Source organism: Sus scrofa, chromosome 11, assembly GCF_054392235.1.
Source record: "Sus scrofa isolate SSC_HxYL_T2T_F1_AM1 chromosome 11, Sscrofa_HxYL_maternal_Yorkshire_Landrace_v2.0, whole genome shotgun sequence".
Lineage (NCBI taxonomy): Eukaryota > Metazoa > Chordata > Mammalia > Artiodactyla > Suidae > Sus > Sus scrofa.
The window spans coordinates 3,087,532-3,108,663 of record NC_139393.1 but is presented as its reverse complement, the minus strand read 5'-3'; the positions used below and the strand labels follow the sequence as shown (position 1 = coordinate 3,108,663).

At 49.2% G+C, this 21,132-nt stretch overlaps 1 protein-coding gene across 6 annotated transcripts in view; it reads left to right on the top strand.

Annotated features, from left to right (window-relative positions):
• Positions 1-4,565: 4,565 nt before the first annotated feature.
• SACS (sacsin molecular chaperone) overlaps positions 4,566-21,132 on the top strand; it is a 73,490-nt gene continuing 56,923 nt past the window's right edge. For all 6 annotated transcript variants that reach the window (XM_084981238.1, XM_021065465.2, XM_021065464.2 and 3 more), the window contains exons 1-2: positions 4,566-4,866; positions 17,727-18,249. In XM_084981238.1, the coding sequence (XP_084837364.1) occupies positions 18,193-18,249 (57 nt within the window). In that variant the 5' untranslated portion in view covers positions 4,566-4,866; positions 17,727-18,192. The remainder of the gene's footprint in view (positions 4,867-17,726; positions 18,250-21,132) is intronic.

The following is a 21,132-nucleotide window of genomic DNA, read 5'->3' as shown; positions in this document are numbered from 1 at the left end:
CTTTGTCTCTTTGTCTGTGTGATTATGCATCAGAAGGCCTCGTTATTCTGGAACATTGCAGGCCTGGAAAGCTACAGCCACGCTAAATCAGAGCTGAGCCCCAGGGATTGACGGCCAGGACAGTGGCCCAGGGGATCAGTGACAGGTCTGTAACTGTGGCGGACAGAAAACCCTCCTCTACCATCCCCGGGTTCTGCTGGGGCTGGAACATTAAACAACCAAGGGGCCGATGCAGAAGAGCAAAGCACAGACACTTTCGTAACCCGTGCTGTGTGCACACTGGAGGCCCTCGGGGAGGCGTCTCACTGGGGTGGTTAGAGCTAGGGGCTTACCTAGGACCTTCACAAGGGATGCTCAGCTTTACACATGTGACAGGACAAAGGAGAAGGGGTCTAGCTGGTAGGCCTGCCCGGCCGTGGAGGGAACACAGGGGACCATATAAGGGGGCTTCTGCCAGGTTTGTTAGGTAGATTCCTCCGGGCTGCCAGGAGCCCCGTGGTTAAGAGGAGGACAGAGGGCTTTTCTGTGTCTGCTGCGTCTCAGCTGTCTTCAGTTCAAAATAATCCTTCGGTCACAGTGGCATCTTTTAGGGTGGCTCTTCTGGTCCCCCACGTGGCGCCGGGAGGCAGGGGAACCACATCCGCCTGCGGAAGAAGCGAGCTCTGCCCCAGGGCCCTCTGACCACACACCTGGGTGCTGGCCCGCCCCCTGCCTGCCCCCTTGTGCCGAGAAGCACATGAGTGTGGGCTCATGGATCTGTTAGTTCTTTCCGACGTCCCTCCCATTCTCCCAACTCAGGGCTACCTGTCCCTCTTAGCACATGTCATTGGATCCCGTTGCTGCTGTTGTTGGAAGGGTCACTGTGAATTCTCCGAAAGCTGAGCTGAGGTTACGTAGAGAGACTTTCAGGGTGACTTGCCCCCACCTCTAAAGTGACACTTCGCTGATTGGAAAAGTGTCGTCAGGCCAGAAATGTACAAAACTAATAACCTCTACGATCTGAACACCTAGAAATGACAGATTATACGCTGGACACTGCGTTCCCCGCCCCCCAACTTCACTGAAGGTCAGAGGCAGAGCCTGAATGCTGACTGGTGTGTAGGGGTTGAATTCATGACTGCTGCTCAGCCGCCAAAAGCAGGAGGGAGGGCGTGCTGGCACTGTCCCTGGGTTTGCCAACAGAGTCCGGGGCAAAGATAGGAAAGCTGAGATGCCAGGATTAGGAGTAGACGCTGGGATGGACATCCCTCAGGGTGAGCGGTAGCCACTTCCGGTTGATAGAAATCTGACACTTGCACAGCTTTGGGGGGCGCATGCCGGCTACGTGGGCAGAGGGGCAAGGCCCGTGATGCGGCTGGAGACGAAGAGCGGGCAGTGGAGATAGCCCAGGCTGGGGTCTTTCAGGAGAAGCTCTTGAAGAGCCCCACACAAGTGCCAAAGATGCCTCCTCTGGTGAAGCCTTTGTGCTTCTAGATGATACTTTCTCATGCCATTTTCTAGGGTCAGCTTGAGGTGGTGGACGTATGTTGACCTCTGACCTGTGTGCATCAGCAGTCACCATGGACCAGAATACAGAAGATCCGTGACTCACAAATTATCCAGGAGCCGTTGACTCCCTAGCATTTTAAGACAAAGTCTAAATCTTTTGACAACAATGTTCAGATACTGTGCACAGTCCCATGGAGGTACCCGATCCTGCATGGCTTACTGCGTACGCAGGTGCACCCGGACAGTTTTGGGGGGAAAGGGGCCTGGCTCCACAGGCACCTGCTGCACACTTGTAAGGCCATGTGGAGTCACGTGCAAATGATCCTGGCTGTGGAAAGGCTTGTCTTGTGCAAGCACTTGAAGGTGTTGAAACTTCACTGGGCTGCGTCTGCATAACCAGTGTTTGACTGGCCGCGTCCATGCAGTGTGAGTCAGTGGGGAAGATGGGGTAACCTTTCTGAAAACCATTGTATATCAGCTAAAAATCCAGCAATAGGGAGCTGATTGATTAAATTATACTATGACTGTGAAACTTGTCCTGATGCAGGCATTTAAAAAGTAAGTTCTCTTGGAGTTCTGTGTGGCTCAGCAAGTTAAGAACCTGACTAGCATCCACGAGGATGAGGGCTCGATCCCTAGCCTTGCTCAGTGGGTTAAGGATCTGGCGTTGCTGTGAGCTGTGGTGTAGGTCGCAGACGTGGCTTGGATCTGGCGTGGCTGTGGCTGTGGTGTAGGCCAGCCGCAACAGCCCCGATTTGACCCCTAGCCTGGGAACCTCCATATGCTGCAGGTGTGATCCTAAAAAGACAAAAAAGGAAAAAAAAAAGAATAAAAGAGGAAAATATCCTCTGGATCCTTTAAGTGGGAAGCCAGACACAAAAGTTATACATATGTAGGATATTTATCAAAAGCTACGTCAGATGGGAGGATTATGGGTTGTATTTCTCTTATTTCTCTAAAATAAACCCACATTGCCTTTCTGATTTGCATAAGGCAATAACTGCCGTGTAAGACCATCTAAGTGCTGTCATGTGATTGCACAAATGTCACCAAGTGCGTGGCAGGAGACCACGGACTCCGTATAACTGGTGCCCTTGCGTGGACACAGATGACAAGCTCAGCCCACGACCCCCTGCAGGAGGGGGTCTTTGATGAATCAGGAATGTATTTGAGAGTCGGCAAAGAGGCTGTTGGAACCGAGGCCTGGGGTAGCGAAGGCCCAGTGCCGGGTGGTGGCAGCCTTGAAGCAGCGGTCAGAGGGCACGGAGGGCAGGGGTCCTGGAGAGGAGGCCAGTCCACTGGGCGGTCCTCACCCGGGGGCTCGGGCACAGAGGCGGACCCAGCGTCCCCCTGCGGTGGTGTCAGTGACTCCCTCGTCTGCTCCCGGGACCGACATGACTCGGCACAGTGCAGGTTCAGAGCCCGAGTGCGGAGGGGAGACGGGAGCGGCCTCTGCAGAGGTCTCTTAATGAGGCTGCAGGAGCCGAATGACCCTGCACCGTCCAATGACCCTGCGACTGCCTGTAAATTCCCTAAGCCTCTCCCCCAGCTTTCACTCATCAGAGCAACATTTCACCTCCTCACATCCCCCCAGCCACCCCGGTTTCCTGCTCCTCTGGGTTCCCAGTTCTGGAGGGTTCTCCAGCCTGGTCAGCTCCATCGGGCTCTTCTTGGGGCTTCTGCTAATTTCATCCCGACACCCATACACAGAGCAAGAGAGAACCATCTCCTGACTTCTTAGGTGGTCCCTTCTTAGGGATCCACTTTCTCCAGAAGGTTGGGGGGAAGGGGGCTTAGAGACACTTAGAACGTAGCTGATAGCTCACAGATGACCGTGCTGGACGAACAAGAAACTCAAGAGTGCGCCTCTTTCATCTGGCGGCCACAGAAATGATGCTGTGAGCATCAGGTAGCATCTGGAGGGGACAGGCTCACCTCCGCAGGTGCCTGCTGGCCCACAGGGCACAATGGTGAGAGTCAAATCGGGGAGAGGGCTCCGCAGACATTCCTCCGTGGTGGAAGCATGTCGTGGCAGAGGGACGTTGCCAGAGCAGAAGCCTCTCCTAGGACCATACACGAGGCTCTGACTTGGGGAGCCTGTGACGCGAAGGAAAGGCCAGTATACTTGGTGTCTTGAGCAGCAGCAGCCTGCACAGAGGCGGGTGGCCCTGGGTCTGGAGGGAATCTGATGTCGGGGGCCTGCTTTGGTCCCCTGGGGGAGAGTTCTGGAGTGTGCTGAGCTGAGCTGGGCAGCTTTGCTCGGACGTGGGATCCTTCTGAACCTGGCACAGTGCTGAGCTTCGAAGCTCCAGCATCTCTAGAGAAGCCTCCATTCCAGACCCCCACAGACGAAGCAGGCTTGTCTACTAGGCACCTGGGATGAGGTAGATGGTGCATCCTGGGACGGGCGGTGGGTGGGGCGGGGGCGTCTATAAAAGCAGGCTTCCTGGGTACTTCATAGCCCCTTTTGAGGGCAGCAAGGATGTAGACTCTATCTGATCTGTAGTCCAATATTTTTATTATTGGATTGACAATGTCAATACAAACAGAGCATTGGACTGCTGTGTAACATGTCACAGTTTACACAGCACTGGAGCAGATGCTTTTATGTAACCTTTGGAACCTCACACACAAAGCCAGATAAATTACAGAAAGCATCTTCTGAGCTCTAACCTGCAAGGCAAACATAGCGTGTTCTTGTGTTTTAACAGCCAGTGTGTGGCTGATGTTTTCCGAGTTAATTCTAGCAAACACGAAGATTTCCGGACTAGGCATTGTCGGGTCACGTGTTTGCTTTTTGGCTGGGAAAGTGTGACCCCGAAGGGACTTGTCTAAGGTCACAGGGCCTTGGGTCTGTCGGTGTCCAGTAGAGGTGGCCTCCTGGTAGCCATGCCTTCCTCCTAAAGGAATCTTTGCAGTTTGAAGAGAACAGACCATGCGCTTAGGGCAGCTGCACCGCCAGCTGGAGCGCCCCTGCCGCATTCTGCAGTGATACTGACACCAAGGTGGCTGGCGTCCTATCTCTTTAAAAAGAAAAAAAAAAAAAAAAAAAAAAGGCGGTGGGGGTGGGGGTGGGGGGGGCGACTGCGGCAGCGGCATCCAGTGGCCTGGACCAGTGCGGCTGCAGTGGTGATCACGCTGGAACCTGCTGATGGGACAAAAGGACAACAAAGGCCGGGACGCGATGCTGGCAGCGGCCAGTGAGCGTGCGAGGACCCGGCTAGATGTCACGGGAGCGGAGGGATGCGGGCTCCGCGGGTGAAGGGGCGCCGGGTGCCCTGAGAGCCGGGCTGGGACCAGGACTGCGGGGCTCCGCGGTCGTTTTCGGAAACCGCCCTCTGGAAGGACAGAGAAGCTCCTTTCTCCCGCTGTGCCTCTGTGAGTAAGGGGTTCTTTGGAGAATTCCCAGTTTGGGCCGCAGCCTGCGGGGTTTGTGGGTGAGGCACCTGCAGGGTTACTAGAGAGTCTCCCGGCTTTGTCGTTGTAATTCCCATCCGGGCTGGCGGGTGGGGGTGGCTTGCTCACAAAGGGTCCCGGCTGTTATGCAGAGTGGGGGGCCCTGTGTAAAGTCCTCTGGAACAATAAGTGGGATTCCCAAAGTGGCCTCCAGCCCAATGCATAGTAACTGCCCTCATTTAAACAGCAAGCCCTTAAATGGTCCTTATATGTTATAGTTGTCTTATGTGGTAATCGCTGAAAATCCTGCTTTTTTTGGAAAACATTTTACTTTGTTACTTAAATTTTATTTTACTAAGTGAGCATTAAATTCTTAGAAAGAGTGCCCCAGGTTTCAGAAACAAAAATCTCTGGCTCTTTTTAAATTTTTCTTAAAATAAGGTTAATGCCTCAGTGAAGAGTGCTGGTTGGTTTCTGACATGTCAGCTGTTGGGGCTTTAATTTTATCCTCTCTATGCGACGGAAGCCTGTTCCTTTAAGTCAAAGACGAATACAGGTCAACTCCATGTGCTTCCCCACGCGGGGCCGCCCCACGTCATTCTGAGGGAAGAGGCTGATATTCAATCCCATTTTAGTTGTCGCTTGAAGAGCAAATCTCTAGAACCTATGTGGGAAAGGAGTCTGGAAAAGAATGGATATGTGTTTACGTACAACTGAGTCACTTTGTGGTACAGCAGAAACTAACACGACATTGCGAACCAACTACACTTCGATAACATTTTTTAAAAATGAAAAAAAGAGTACCCCCCAAAGAAAAGCAAATCTCCCACACTGTTTTGTTTTTGTTTTGTTTTTAAGCTATTCACTGATAGCCGGATACGTACGAGCTTAATGCATGGTTATCACATCCTTAAAACTAACCAGCTTTCTTTCCCTCATCTTGCTGCAAAGTCTTACTTTACGTCGTGGACAAATGACACCTCGTTCCTTTTCCTCCTTTCTCCGGGGCCGTCCCTTCATCCTTTCTTTTCCATCCTGGCTCTGCGCTGGCCAATTTCCCCCTTCTCTTCTGTGGAGGTCAAGGCTCCTTTAGTCTCCCTTTCAAACCACCCCAGCCAGATGCCCACTATTCCCACATTTCCCTTGCTTGGTTTGTAAGATCTTTTCCATTTTGAATACGGTGTTTTTCTATCCTTCACTTAAGAAGAAGAAAAGCCCCGTTACAGCCTTATTTTAAGCCCAAGGTTGGCTTACATCCGCAGCATCTCATGTGTTGTTGCTTTTTGCTGGGTTTGCTCTCAGCAGCCTCGGGTTCAGATAGCTCTGCAGCCCCTGGAAATTCACTCACTTCTGTGAGCCGCAGTTCCTTCCTGTGTTGGAGAGGAGGGCAGTTGTTATTCACGGGGGTTGAAATGAGCCAGAGCATCTGAAGGCGCCTGGCACGGGACTCGCACAAGGCAGCTATTTACCAGGTGTTTGTCGTTTTCCCCTTCCATGCGCCCACCACCCGTCCGCCCATCCCTGGGAAAGCTGGCGAAGGTGGTTTCTCACACCATCTCGCTAAAGGAATGACTTTTCAAACACTCTCTTGACCAAGTGCATCTTCGTCAACTCTAGGTACCAAAAAATGTCTTGAGTACTTGCTCAGGATCTCTTATTATAGAGGTAAAGCTGATGTTTCCATGTTGCCACGGGGGTGGTCTCCGGGGGAGGGTGTTGCACCTGCCTTTGTCTATAGCTCCTGTTCCATCCTGTACGATGGCAGATGGTATTGACTCTCCTGCCATGGGTCCAAGTGAGGACAGCTAAGGGGACCCAGGCAATGGCTGCCGACCTGGAAACAGGGGCGCTTCCTGTGGCTGTTCTGATCTGGGGCTACCTGAGTGGAACTTGCTTTTCTTTTCTTTTTTTTAAATAACTCAATGAATTTTATTGTATTTATAGTTGTACAACCATCATCACAGCCTAATTTTATAACGTTTCCATCCCAAACCTCCAGTCCATCCCTCTCACCGCCCCCCGTAACTTTTTCAAAGTCTGTGAGTCTGTTTCTGTTCTGAAATAAGTTCAGTTGTATCCTTTTTTAAGATTCCACATAATATAAGTGATATTACATGTTTGTCTCTCACTGTCTGACTAACTGCACTTAGTATGATAATTTCTAGGTCCATCCATGTTGCTGCAAATGCCCTTATTTCTTTTTTATGGCTGAGTAATATTCCATGGTGTATATGTAGAAACTTGCCTTTCAAATTGCCAATCCCGGTCACTGTTTTAGTTTCTCTTTCACTTCCTTTCTCTTTGCTACTTCTCCTTTCCTTAAACTCTGCACTTGGCTCATGGTGTCAGATTTCAGTGGAGGGCAGGCGTAGAGCCCGGTCTTCAGGGATGCGCGATGCGGGGAAGCTGGGAGAAACTGCTGGGCTGGGAACCAGAGGCGCATGTCTCTGCCTCAGGCTGGGCTTCCCTTTGTGCTAAGTGGAAAGTCATGGAGCCTCAGCTCCAAGATGAGAGGTCTGGTGTAGACAATCTGCATTTCCTTCAAGGCCATATACTCAGTTTGTAACGATTATTGGATTAAATACTGCGCTTTCACCTATGTTGTTTCCTTCCATTCTCGAAACAGCCTTGTGAAACAGGCAGCCCATTTTGCAGATTATAAAATGCAAGATTAAGACAGAGTGGAGCCCCAGCCACTTATTTGTTGGAAGAGGGGGTTGATGGGATGGTGTCAAAGTTTACTTTTTTCTTTCTTTTTTTTTTTTTTTTTTTTTTGGCTGCCCAGAGGCACATGGAGCTTCCAGGCCAGGGATCAGATCTGAGCCGCAGGCGTGACCTACACACAGCTGTGGCAACGCCAGATCCCCAAGCCACTGTGCTGGCCCGGGATCAAGACTGAGCCCACACCCTAGCACTCCCAAAAGGCTGCTGATCCCATTTTGCCACAGTGGAAGCTCCCTGTTTTCCTTTTTTCTTTTTGCCTTGGCCAGGGATCCAACTCAGCAGTGACAATGCCAGATCCTTTAACCCCTAAGCCACCAGGGAACTCCACAGTTTTTTTTTTCTTGCTGAATATGAGTAAGCACTCAGATGCCAGCTCTGGGATGCACCACATTGTCCCCTCTCGGGACGCTTAGAGGTCATGGTGATGTGACATCCTGGGTGCCCGTGGCTTTTGAGTTTGGTGAGGGAACTCGATGGCCCCTTTACAGCAAAGGTCCACCCAGACAAGCATTCATTTTCATTTTGGCTCCAGATTAGGCCAGAGTCTATCATCTATCTAGTCCAGAATAGGTGGGCTCTGCAGTTCACACATCCTTTTCACATGCTCTGAAACTAGGACATTTTAAAATAAGTCAAAGCCACCTGAATGTTTTTATAGGTAACCATTTAAACTTCATAGATCTCCTTGTGGCATTAAAGTACTAATGGAAGAGTTTGTATTTGAATTTCGGGGTATCTGGGATTTGTACACTATTTGAACATAGTAGTGGAGGTTTAGTTTTTCTCCTTATTTTTAATGCAATGATACCTTTAGCCATTAAAAAAAAATCCTAATAGAGTTACTGGATAAATTGCAGAAACTATTGCTAAGGTAAACATGTCCTAAAAAATTATTGATTTGAAATTCAAACTTATTTTTAATTTTGTTTTTCTTTTTCGGGCTGCACCCATGGCATATGAAAGGTCCCAGGCTAGGGGTTGACTCGGAGCTGTAGTTGCCAGCCTACACCACAGCCACAGCGATGAGGGGTCCAGCCAAGTTTGAGACCGACACCACAGCTCCTGGCAATGCTGGATCCCCAACCCACTGAATGCGGCCAGGGATTGAACCCACATCCTCATGGATGCTAGTCGGATTTGTTTCCCCAGAGCCACAACAGGAACTCCTGAAATTCAAACTTAACTAGGCATATTTTTATTTGCTAAATTGGGCAACTGTATATAAATAGAACCTTAATTGATGAATTAAATAATAGTTACTTTGTGTGAAGATATTAATTTGTTGTCTTTAAACTTATACACTATATCCAGTCTTTACCAACTTTCTATAATATGCAAAACAGCTCACTTGTTTCATTTATTGATGCTTTTGTTTATTACATGTTTAAGTTCAATGATTAGCCTAAAAAGTTCTTATCCTGAAGAGCATGTTACGTCTACTTGCTTTCATACTCCCGGAGGCTCTGCTAAGGACTGAAAAAAAAATACCCAAGATTTTAAATATATTTATTTGGAGTCAGATGACTGTGTTTTTCAAAACAGGCTCTACGTCATGTGGCTCAGATTCTTCCTCTCTTGGAGCCTCAGTTTCCTCCTCATTTTTTTTCCTTTCATTTTAACTTTTTTCTTTAAAACAATTTTTTATGTTTTTTTAATTTAGAAATTTTTAAAATATTAAAGTGTAGTTGATTTACAATGCTGTGCCAATTTCTGCTGTACAGCATAGTAAGCCAGTTATATATATATATATATATATATATATATATATATATATATATATATACTCTTTTTCTCATTATTTTCCATCATGGTCTATCCCAGGAGATTGGATATAGTTCCCTGTGCCAAACGATAGGACCTCATTGCTTATTTTTTTTCTTCTTTTTCTCCCCCCCCCTTTTTTTTTTTTTTTTTTGCTGTGCCCTTGGCACGTGGAAGTTCCTGGGCCAGGGATTGAACCTGTGTCACAGTCATGACTCGAGCCACTGCAGAGACAGCTCAGGATCCTTAACCCACTGAGCCACCAGGAAGCTCCTCCTTCTCCTTCAATGAGACTGAGAGTAGCTCATTTAGCCCCACCTCTGGGGTCAGGTGGCAGGTGAGCCATGCCCCCTGGTGGCTTCCAGAGGAACTTTGGTTTTCATGTGCCTGTGCGGGTATTATCTTTCCCCTGGAAAAGCCCAATAATAGTAATAACAATACTCTGATAATATCAAATGAGAGGTCTTTCAATCGTATAACCTGTTATAATTATTTTTGAAAGCTTTTTTGAGATATAATTCGCATACTGTACAATTCGCCTGTCGAGTATATTATTTTTAGGTAAAATTTTATCCTTGAAGGTAATTGAGCTTTAAAGGTAAACTCCAGCCTGCAAGGACTTTATATCCGTGCCAGTCCCCCTAGACCACACCTCCACCAATGAGCTCTGCTCGTTGACGGATGGACAGTGAGGCCAATCAGCTCCATTAAGATACGTTCTGCAAGCACATGTCTTTACCTCCCTGGAAGTTGGCCAAAGTGACTACATTTTTTTTGTTGTTGTCTTTTTTTTTTTTTTTTTTTTTTTTTTTTTGTCTTTTGTTGTTGTTGCTGTTTCTTGGGCCGCTCCCGCGGCATATGGAGGTTCCCAGGCTAGGGGTCGAATCGGAGCTGTAGCCACCGGCCTATGCCAGAGCCACAGCCACGCGGGATCCGAGCCGCGTCTGCAACCTACACCACAGCTCACGGCAACGCCGGATCCTTAACCCACTGAGCAAGGGCAGGGACCGAACCCGCAACCTCATGGTTCCTAGTCGGATTCGTTAACCACTGCGCCACGATGGGAACTCCTGTTGTCTTTTTTTTAAATCTTTTTTTTTTTTTTCTTTTCTAGGGCTGCACCCACAGCATATGGAGGTTCCCAGGCTAGGGGTCCAAGAGGCGCTGTAGCCGCCGGCCTACCCCACAGCCACAGCAACATGGGATCCAAGCCGCATCTGTGACCTACCCCACAGCTCATGGCAACGCCAGATCCTTACCCCACGGAGCGAGGCCAGGGATGGAACCCACAACCTCATGGTTCCTAGTGGGATTTGTTTCCGCTGCGCCACACGGGAACTCCGAGTGCCTAAACTTTTATTCTTTAGTGAGCGCGCTCTGTATCCGTGGCCCCATCTGACCGAGTAGGGAAGCAAAGATGAAGGCCGTCTTGAGGGGCTCCCAGCGGAGCCGACAAGGAAGATTTGTAAACACAGAAGGGTCTGGAACCCTGGGAAAAACACTGCTCTTCCTCCACGTGGGATCCGCGTCTTTCCTGCTGTCCATTGTACTGGAACGCACACCCAGGCATCGCGCGCCTTGGTCTGGGGCTCTGTAGACGCATCTGGGTCCATCTTCCGCGTCGGGGATGTGTGCTTGAGGTCAGATAGCGGTGGCAGCGACGGTGGCCTTTTCTGCGGTGGACTGTGGCCTCTGGTCCGGGTGTCACTGAGCCGCCCGCCTGCTTCGTCTCAGGTTTGGGTCTGTTGATTTGAGGGTGAATCCATCGGACGTCTCCAGTTTGCGCAGATGCCTTTTACCGCCTTTGCTGAGTCCCGTTCTGCTCTGACATTCAGGAGCGAAGGAAGCAAGTCCCTTGTTCTGAGGGCACTTGCAGCGGAAGCGCCCCCCGGGCCCAAAGTCTGGCTGTCCTGGCTCCTCGCTTCTGTCACGCTAGGGCCTTTCAGGGGTAGCTGTGCAGCACGTCGCAGAGGCTGTAGCTGTGTGTGAGTGTGTGGGAGCAGACACGATGAGAAGTAAGGTTGAGGTTTCATGCCCACCTTCAGAGCGACGGGTACCCCTCAGCGGGCGAGCGCTGAGCCAGGCCCGTCTCTGCCGGGAGCGAGCGGGTGAAGAGACCGTTTCTGGGGAAAGGGAAGCTGTGGTGACAGTGGAGCTGAGGGGCACGTCCCTGCCCGCTTGGGACTCAGCCTTCAGGATTTCGGCCCTGTGTGTCCGGCCAGTGGCGGAACTCAAAGAAACGTTCACCCCAGTGAGTCCGTGGGGCTGGCCAGTTTCCTTCCTACTCCTTAAATGAGGCCTTCCAGGGGGCCCCCGCCCCGGGTGGGGAGGCCCGGGTTGCCAGAACAAGGTGTTTTTGCTGAGATGGTGACGGCGTCACGGGTGGACACCCTGGGCTTGCATTGGACAGTGGCCTCAGGCGTCAAGGCCAAGTGGGTGGATCTCACAGCTGGCCAGAGGGCACGGCCAGGGATGCAGAGCGTTGACTGGCCCCTGACGTGTGAGAGAAGGACAAGGACGTGGGCAGAGGAGACCAGGGACGCTTCATGTCCCTTGGAGTGTTGGAGAATATTCCAGGAGCAAGACGGACTCACCCGAAGTGCACTGGCACTTGCAGACGTAGTTCCGGCTGGGCTCTGTGGCGACTGTGCCGGGCAGCAGGTGGCCCCGGTTGCAGTGAGGCCGGCTGGGCGCAGAGAGGGTGGGTGGTCCCCAGGCCAGGGGCTCTGCGGAGTTGCTCTGTCCCCAACATGATAGGATGGGAGCAGCTTCTTTCCGCGCTGGGGAAGATGGGCACAGACCAGGAAGCGGGACGTATTGTGTCTGGCACTCAGCTGCGGGACCGAGGTGAGACGTGGGCGTTGAAGCCCCGCATGAGATGGTGCTTTATCCTGGGCACCAATTTCTTTGTCTGTCAATTGGAATCAGCAACGTTCTGCCTAATCGCTAGGCTGTCCTAAGACCGAAATGACGTAGTATCTGCGAAATCACTTTAACAGATTAAAAATACCTGTACAAGATCATCTCACTATGCAGCATCATAATTTTACTACCAATAACGCTTCAACTCCATACAAAATTTAAGATAGTATATATTGTGTACATTATGTATAATTTTCTTAGCCCTGCTAAAGAAATACACAAGCACAAAAGTATTATGAAGGCAGTAAAACACAAAAGCAAAAACCCAGGTTTATCGCATCATGATTGAGTTGATTGTCTTACTGAGAAACTGGGCAATTTCTTAGTAGGGATAGTTTGAGCCTTCACAGTTCTTCATTTTTAAACGGCATCAGATGGCTGTGTGATCATAGCAAGGGGCCATTAAAAACGAAACGGCTGCTAAGCTTTTACCTTCCCTGCAGTGTCATTCTTAAGGATTTAGAGAAGGACATGTGTGCTGTATTGAAGTACTCGAAAATGGGTTAAAGGGTGAAGATTTACATACAAGAGAAGCATGAAACATTTAATGTGTATATAAAATTACATTTATATAAAAATTATGTGAAAAATTTATATATAACAATCCTGTAGCGTGTTCATCATATGATCAATAAGGAACAAAAGCAGTGGTGTGGTTACAGGAACGCCTGGGGGATAAGTTCTCCAGGGGGTTCCTGAGGGGCTGGTGGCGCACCCCGATAGCGGAGGGCTGTGGCTGGTGTTTAGGGAAGGCCTAGGCACCCCTCAAGTAAGCACCCAAAACAAGGCCAGGCACGGAGGGGGCGACTCTTTGTGCAAATCCCTTCTCTCCTGCCTTTTCTCTTCCTTCCTTCCTCTTAAAAAACCTTATTGGAGTTCCCGTTGTGGCTCAGTGGGTTAAGAACCTGATGAGTTATCCATGAGAATGCAGGTTCATTCCCTGGCCTCGCTCCGTGGGTTAAGGATCTGGCGTTGCTGTGAGCTGTGGTGTAGGTTACAGATGTGGCTCGGATCCCGCGTGGCTGTGGCCCTGGTGTAGGCCGGCAGCTGCAGCTCTGATTCGACCCCTAGCCTGGGAACCTCCATATGTCACGGGTGCAGCCACTTTAAAACAAACAAAACAAACACCTTATTGTGTAGACCCTTGTCTTCCATCTGTTATTCTTAATTAACAGCTATTACAATAAATGAGAGATATTAAAGGTACTACTGCAAAGATGAGATTTCTTTATCATGTTATGAACGTATTTCCAAACATAATCCCATGTACAAGATGCAGTTTACAGTACAAATTGAATTTTTATCATTTGAAATGGAAATATTAGGCATGCAAAAGAGTATGTAGTCTTTTGTCCACTTTTCTTTGAGGCTGTTCCTTTTTTTATTTTTGAGAGCTCTTTGTTGATTATCTGCGCGGCAGAGAGTCTGCTGATTTGTGTAGCTTGCATTAGATGAAGAGAAATTCATCTCTTTTTTTTCCTTTTTGGGCCCTGGCCACGGCATGCAGAAGTTGCCAGGCCAGGGATCGAACCCACGCCATAGCAGTGACCATGCTGATCCCTAACCCCCTGCGCCGCAAGGGAACTCCAGAAGGTCTTCATTTTAATGGGGTTTGAGCGTTACCATCTTTTCTTCTATGGTTCTGTGCTTTCTCTTTGTTGCTTAAGGAGTTTTCTCTGCCCTAATGTCGTCAGTTTACGAGACTGTATCTCTTTCTAAAACCTCTAAGGGCTGCTGTTCTCACTTGCGCCCTTCCTCATCTGGAACTGACACTGTGCGCTCTGCGACGTGCAGATGCATTTAAGTTTCTGGCTGGAGAAGCATTTGTTCCAGTGACGTTTTCCAAATGGTCCAGCTTTGCCCATTGAACGCGGCAGACGCCGCTGGCTTCTGTCGGGTTTCCATCAGTGCTGGGATCTGCTTCTCAGCTTTTACTGTTTTTTGTTTCTTTGTCTTTTTAGAGCCACACCCTTGGTATATGGAGGTTCCCAGGCTAGGGGTCCAATCAGAGCTGCAGCTGCCGGCCTGCACCACAGCCACAGCAATCACTGCAGGACCCAAGCTGCATCTGTGACCTACAGCACAGCTCTTGGCAACGCTGGATCCCTAACCCACTGAGTGAGGCCAGGGATCGACCTCGAATCCTCATGGATGCTAATCGGGCTTGTTACCATAGAGCCACAACGGAAACTCCCGCATAATCTTTTTACTCAGTTCTTGAAATGGATACTTAATTTTCAACCTTTCTTCTTCCTGAGTGAAATTATTGAATAAATGTCCTCTAACTTTACTCATCCCCATTTATGACATAAAGAAAGAGCAAGTCAAAGACTTGGTGTTTTTTGTGGGTGCTTGTTTTCAACCAGAATTTAATGACTCCTTTCTATTCATTTTATTTATTTTTAGGTCTACCCTCTATTTGTGCAACATGATGTTGGGTTTCTATTTATATTGTGGATGGAAAATTTCCCTTTATAATATGCTTATTTAAGTTGAGAGTCACTTTAAGAAAAAAAAAAACATTAAGGAAATATTCAAACAGGTGATAGGCAGTAGGCCAAACCTCCCCAAAGTGGTGTGTTGCCTCTCAAATATGAGAAACATTATGAGAGATGGAGTTCCCGTCATGGCACAGCAGAAGCGAATCCGACTAGGAACCATGAGGTTGCGGATTCGATCCCTGGTTTCGCTCAGTGGGTTAAGGGTCGGGTGTTTATGTGAGCCGTGGGGTAGGCCAGCGGCTGTAGCTCTGACCCCTGGCCTGGGAATCTCCATATGCCACAGGTACGGCCCTAAAAAGAAAAAAAAAGAAACCTCATGAGATGACTATCATTTGTGACTATCGTTGGGAAACTCACATTCCAGGCGACACCCTGCCTTCTGCCCTCCACTTGCATGTTGATGGCACATGCAGTCATCCCGCCACAGAGGGTGATGTCTGAATCATCAGAGGCCAGGACAGGTCCTGGGGAGACATAGGAATACACATGATCCAGGGTCCAAAAAAGGAAGAGTAGTGCTTTGGGGAATTCTAAATGGTGGGTGAGGTGTTCGTAACGCAGGGGACGTGAGACTGGATTGCTAGCAGAGGTCACGGGCTGTGAGACGGGACACCGGGATCCTTGGGGCCCTGCATGGGTCCATCCAGGGCACTTCTGTAAAGCACCTCCGTCCTGACAAGATTTTTAGATGGACAGCCCCGCAGAGGGCAGGAGAAGGACCGTGTCTTGGCCTTAATAATATGCCGGCCAAGGTCATCGTGTCCTGCTGGAAGTGACGGAGTCAGTTTGTACGGTGCTCATTCATGGGGCTCAGAGTTATTTAGGAAAAACCATCCACAGATTGTCGTTTGTAGTGAATGTATCCTTATCTACCTGGAGGAACGTTACAATGATTTGCCACAGGGCTCTCTGCTGTGTAGCAAATTTATCAAACAAGCCAGGTGATGGAAAGTTAATTCATAGCCCAAATGACAGAATACATATTTTAAAAGGTATCAACGAGCTGGAATTGGAGATGGGCGCTCGTTCAGTGGGGTTGGTGAGCACAGATGTGCAGTGATCCACTGCGATCAGGAATCCACTTCCGTCTACAGTCCCACAGAGGCTTCCCGAGCGGCTCACCCGGACAGGCTGCAGGCAGAGCCTGGACAGTCCTGCTCCAAGGAGAACCAATTCCACATTTCCCTGGGAGGCTCGCGCTTTACGGCGAACGTTCATGTATAGCTTGCATCTGTTCAATATATGCTCATATTTGATGGGTGCCTTTTTTTCTTTTTTTCTTGGCCACACTGGTGACATGTGGAAGTTCCTGGGCCTGGGATCACATCTGTGCCACAGCAGCATCTGAGCCGGCTCCTTAATGTGCTGCACCAGCAGGGAACTCACTCATGGTTATCTTTAAAATGACATTTTCATGGGCTTTTCTTTTGTATTTAAAAGACATGTTTTTGGAGTTCCCGTCATGGCGTAGTGGTTAACGAATCCTGCTAGGAACCGTGAGGTTGCGGGTTCGATCCCTGACCTTGCTCAGTGGGTTAAGGATCAGGCGTTGCCGTGAGCTGTGGTGTAGGCCAGTGGCTACAGCTCCGATTCGACCCCTAGCCTGGGAACCTCCATGTGCCGCAGGAGCAGCCCTAGAAAAGGCAAAAAGACAGTAGATAAATAAATAAATAAATAAATAACTGACTGACATGTTTGGATTAATTCCTGCCGTCAGAACTGTTGATGAATTAAAAGCACACACGCTTGTTTAGAATCATAGAATTCTATTTTATTTTGGGGGCCACACCCAAGGCAATATGGAGATTCCCAGGCTCGGGGTCCAGTCAGGGATATAGCTGCCAGCCTGTACCACAGCTGCAGGAACACAGGATCCAAGCCACGTCTGTGACCTACACCACAGCTCGCGGCAATGCCGAATCCTTAACCCACTGAGCGAGGCCAGGGATCGAACCCGCGTCCTCGTGAATGCTGGTCGGGTTCACTAACTGCTGAGCCGTGATGGGAACTCCCAGAATCGTAGAATTTTAGAGGAGTTGATCAGTTAGAACACTCACTGCAGGTGCCTTGTTTTACAGATACGGAAATGCAGCCTAATTCTCCACGTGAGTTTGCATAACCTTACTTAATCTAAGCCTTTCAAACTCAAGAGTCCACGTTTTAAAATTCATTATCCTACAAAAGCCTCCTATTCACTTGCTGTTATAATTCCTTGGTATTAATTCTTACATTTTAATTTGCTTTTCTTTTTCGGCTGTACGCGTGTCGTATGGACGTCCCCAGGCCAGGGACTGGATCTGAGCCAGAGCTGTGACCCGTGCCACAGCTGTGGTAATGTCTAAGAGAGGGCGCCTTGAAAAGTGTAAAGAATTTGTAACCACGACGTTTGTAGGAGTGGCGGAAAATTCATGTCCCCCCCCCCCCCCGACTTAGCATTGTTGACAAAGTTGATCATTTTTCTTCTAATTTCTTAAAATATCAGACTGTTGCAGGTACCAAAAGTTATTAAATGTGCTACTGGAAAAATAAAGACTCTCCTTTTGTTAACATAGAGGTCTTTTTGATAATGTGTAAAGTCATTGGTTTGGACCTAGGGGTATTGCTAGGAAGGCATATTTCACTGGGCAGAAGCCAGGGAGCTAGAGGAATGAGGAGAAATGCAGAGGGCATGAGGACATGAGACGAAATTCAGTTGATGTGCTTTTATTTATAGCGACGGCCCTGTGTGCTTATGATGTGCATCTGCCGTGGCGAGCGGAGGGCTAAGTGCCATGCTACTTGGCAGGGCTGTGGTGCAGCCAGCAGTTTATAATTAGAAAGTCCCTGGAGCTCAGAACCCTGCCCGGCTTCCGTGGGAATCTGCATTTCCAGTGCATTGACGTTGACACCTTTCCCCCTCTGCCTTCTCTGACCCTTCCTTGATCTTTCTTTCAGGGTCTCAAAAGTGATGCCAGGATGCAGGTGTCCCCAGTGCCAGAAGAGAGATGCCCACCAAGGAGCCCTGCGCGTCTGCTGAGACGAGGGTGAGGCACACGCAGCCCGAGACCGGCCACGGGGTCCACCACCTTCCGAAAGAAACACGGGAGCGCCTCAGCTGAAAACAGCTCATCTTCGCTTTGGGGAAAAGCCAAGACCCATCAGCTAGTCGATACCATTTTTCCCTGAGACCATCTGTGGGTTATTGGGGCAGAGGCCAAGCCCAAGAAGGTGCTGTTTCGAGACTGGAGGCTCGCGCGAAGGGGCACAGGCACAGGACTCAGCGATGCTTCTGGACGCCGCCGCCGGCGGCCGATGAGCGGACCCTGAGGGGGCTCAGCCTCTCCCCTGGGCAGGCAGAGCCCAACGGGACGACGCGCTTAAAGGAAGCCCAGGCCCGACCGGGGAGAAAGAACAAGATTTCATGGTCTTCCCAGACGGACGGTCCAGGCCACGGGATCATGGAGACCCAGGAAAAGAGGTAAGCGAGCTGATGGGTCGACACGGCGGCGACACTGCATGGGGAAGGGACCGTCGTGGCTTTTCCCACGTGCCGCGTATGTGGGCAGAAACCAGGGGGCGCTCCCTGGAGGTGAGAGGTGACTCTCGCCTGCGGGCGTTGGCTCTGAGGGCAGTGGTGCGAAAGGCAGTGGGTCGGCATCCGTCCTTCCATTTCTCCCCGTGGTTCTGGATTTCGTTTCCTGATGTGGCTCTGGGAACAGACCGTGGACCAGATGTATCCTCTTTTCCCCCGTCGTAAAGTGTATACACTGGCGCCTTTCACTGGCCCATGATGCTTGGGAAGCTATTAACTCACACCTGTGAAATGCTTGGAGTGGCGTCAGGTATGTTGACAGAGGATTCGGGAGAGCGCTGAACTTCTCCCTTATACACTCTGGTGGTCAAAGGTAACATTTGCTCTTTCCTCAAATCGAGTGGCTGCTTCATAGGAACATATTGCATAAGCGTGAGGATTTATGCCAAATAGAGCATTGGTGAGTATGGATAACGACCCCGCATAGTTCTCTGTAGCGCTGCTTTTTTCTTACGCATATTACAAAATACTCTCTCACTGATTTTTGACTGCTGTGTCCAAACAGTGCGTTCAATAATTTAACATTTAGGGCCGTAGAGACCAGGTCAGGCTTCACGGCATCTAACCAAGTATGTCAACAGATGAAATGACTTTTTAAATTTGGCTTTCCAGATTTGAAACTTTGAAAAAAAGCAAAAAACCAATGTGTGTTTTTCTCTTTACCTTTCAAATTTTTTTATTCACCAGATGGGGGGAAGTGAGTGTAACTTTTTTTCCAACAGAATTGGACTCTTAACCAATCAGGCTTAATGTTGTGCCTGGTTGTTGCTTAAATATGTGAATTGCACAGGTATTGAGACTGTTAAAGGATTAGATTTTTGTTGATGAATTGGCGTATTTGATTATTTGGTATTTCTAGTAGTATAAGGAGTCGTCTCAATGAATTTTTGTCGCCATTACTGATGTTCAGTAGTTTCAGCCTGAGAGAACCAGCTACACTGAAGTAGCCCCGTTCTTGGTATATCACAGTATTTCTGTGGGTTGTTTTTTTTTTTTTTAACTTTCTAAACTGCTTTCATATAGTGCTTTCCCTTTAGTGTTGAAGGGACATGTTTTTTTCAAGTTTAAGGTGAACTCATTTTCCTACAACTTGTCTGTTGGCTGATTTGCTCGTTAGAAATTATTTCATTTATGAATTTGTTCTAAAGGGCAGCGGTGACATCGAGTCATGAATGCTGACAAGTACACATTTTCAACAACGGGGACTGATTTGAAGCATCTCTCAGGTGCTGGAAAACACAACAGGCTGGATGGTTGTTGCAGTCACTAGGCGATAAAGTCTGTTTATAGGGAGAACAAAGCGTCAATTAACGTTGAGAGTATCTTTGCAGGACGTACCTCCTCTAGGCTTTGGGGACTCTAGAATTTCCTCAGAACTCATGATGTACTTAAAGCTAAAATGCCAGGGATTGGATACAGCAGCATCTGATGAATACATAGACTAGGGTGAATGAGTTGAGAAGCAAAGCATCGACTTAATACTATTTCATAAACACACTTTGATGAAGACATTGGAAACCTGTCTTACGAAGACCATACCTGTGTAACACTCAATTACCTGATCTTTTTGAACGAGGACAAGGTGATAATTTTTAAAGCTAAAAAGGATCCAAGGTGGACTTCTTCTTCTCCTTCTTCTTCTTCTTCTGCTTTTTCCTTAAAGTAGAGCTGATCCAAGGTGGACTTCCTGATCTCTGGGTGCTGGGTCCCGAGGTCTCAGGGGCGTGTGTGGTTGGCAGGGCTTGCTCAGAGCCACTGCATTAACATGCAGCGCCTTCCGGGGGCACTGGCTCTATGTAAGTTCTCAAGGGGGAAAGAAGTCGGAATATCTGTGTGATGGGCAGTATAAAATGTGTTAAAATAAAATAAAAGCAGATATATCAGTGACTCTACCGTCTGGGCATTGGAGCTGAATGCGGAGACATTCTCCGTTGTTGAAGGCCACTTTGGGCCTGGTTCCTTCCGTGGCTTCTGGAAAACTCTGGAGTGTCCGTTTGGATCAGTGCAGAAAGAGCAGGTTCCAGGATGTGGCAGGTGCACCAGACTTGAGGCAACCTCCCCCTAGGATGGATGCCAAGGAAACTGTTCCAGGTACAGTGTGATGCAGGCCGGTGGCAGTGTCTAGGGGACCCTGTCTTAGCGTCTGATGTGACAGATGAGAAAACCCTCCTAGGGTGGGTTAAAGAAAAAATTAGCCCGACACTGGCTACAATGGTAGAGAGGATTTTATTTAGGGCCACTGCAGTAGGTGTTAGGACCACTGCACTGGGGCGAGAGGTCTAGCCTAACCTCTAGAAGCTGACAGCTGGGGATGCGTAGCCCATGAGCAGAGTGAGGGGGTCGGTGGATTAATAAGAGGAGCCATCAAGGGTAGGGGATTCTTGCTGCAGACAAGCCAGGGTGACCAGGTACTGGGGGTCGGGGAGGGGGACTTTGATGAGATGGAGATTAATCGGATGTCTAGGGTGAGGAGATTCTTGTTAAACTGGCAGAGGGTGTCTTTGCTGAAACTGGGCTCCGCAGGTCAAAGAGAGAGCCTGAGGACAAGGCCTGAGAGAGGGTTCAGAGGCGCCTTCTAACGTTTGGTCAAGGAAGCACCCTTGCTGGGTTCAAGTCCAGACACGACTGGCCCGGCCTCTCCTGCCTTCCTCCGGGGTCTGTGCGGCGAGGGGAGTGTACCTCTAACCGGGGGACCGCAGTGCAGCCCTTTCAGATAGGATCCTCCAGACAAACCACGGTTCATAGAGTCACTCATTCAACTAACGCGTG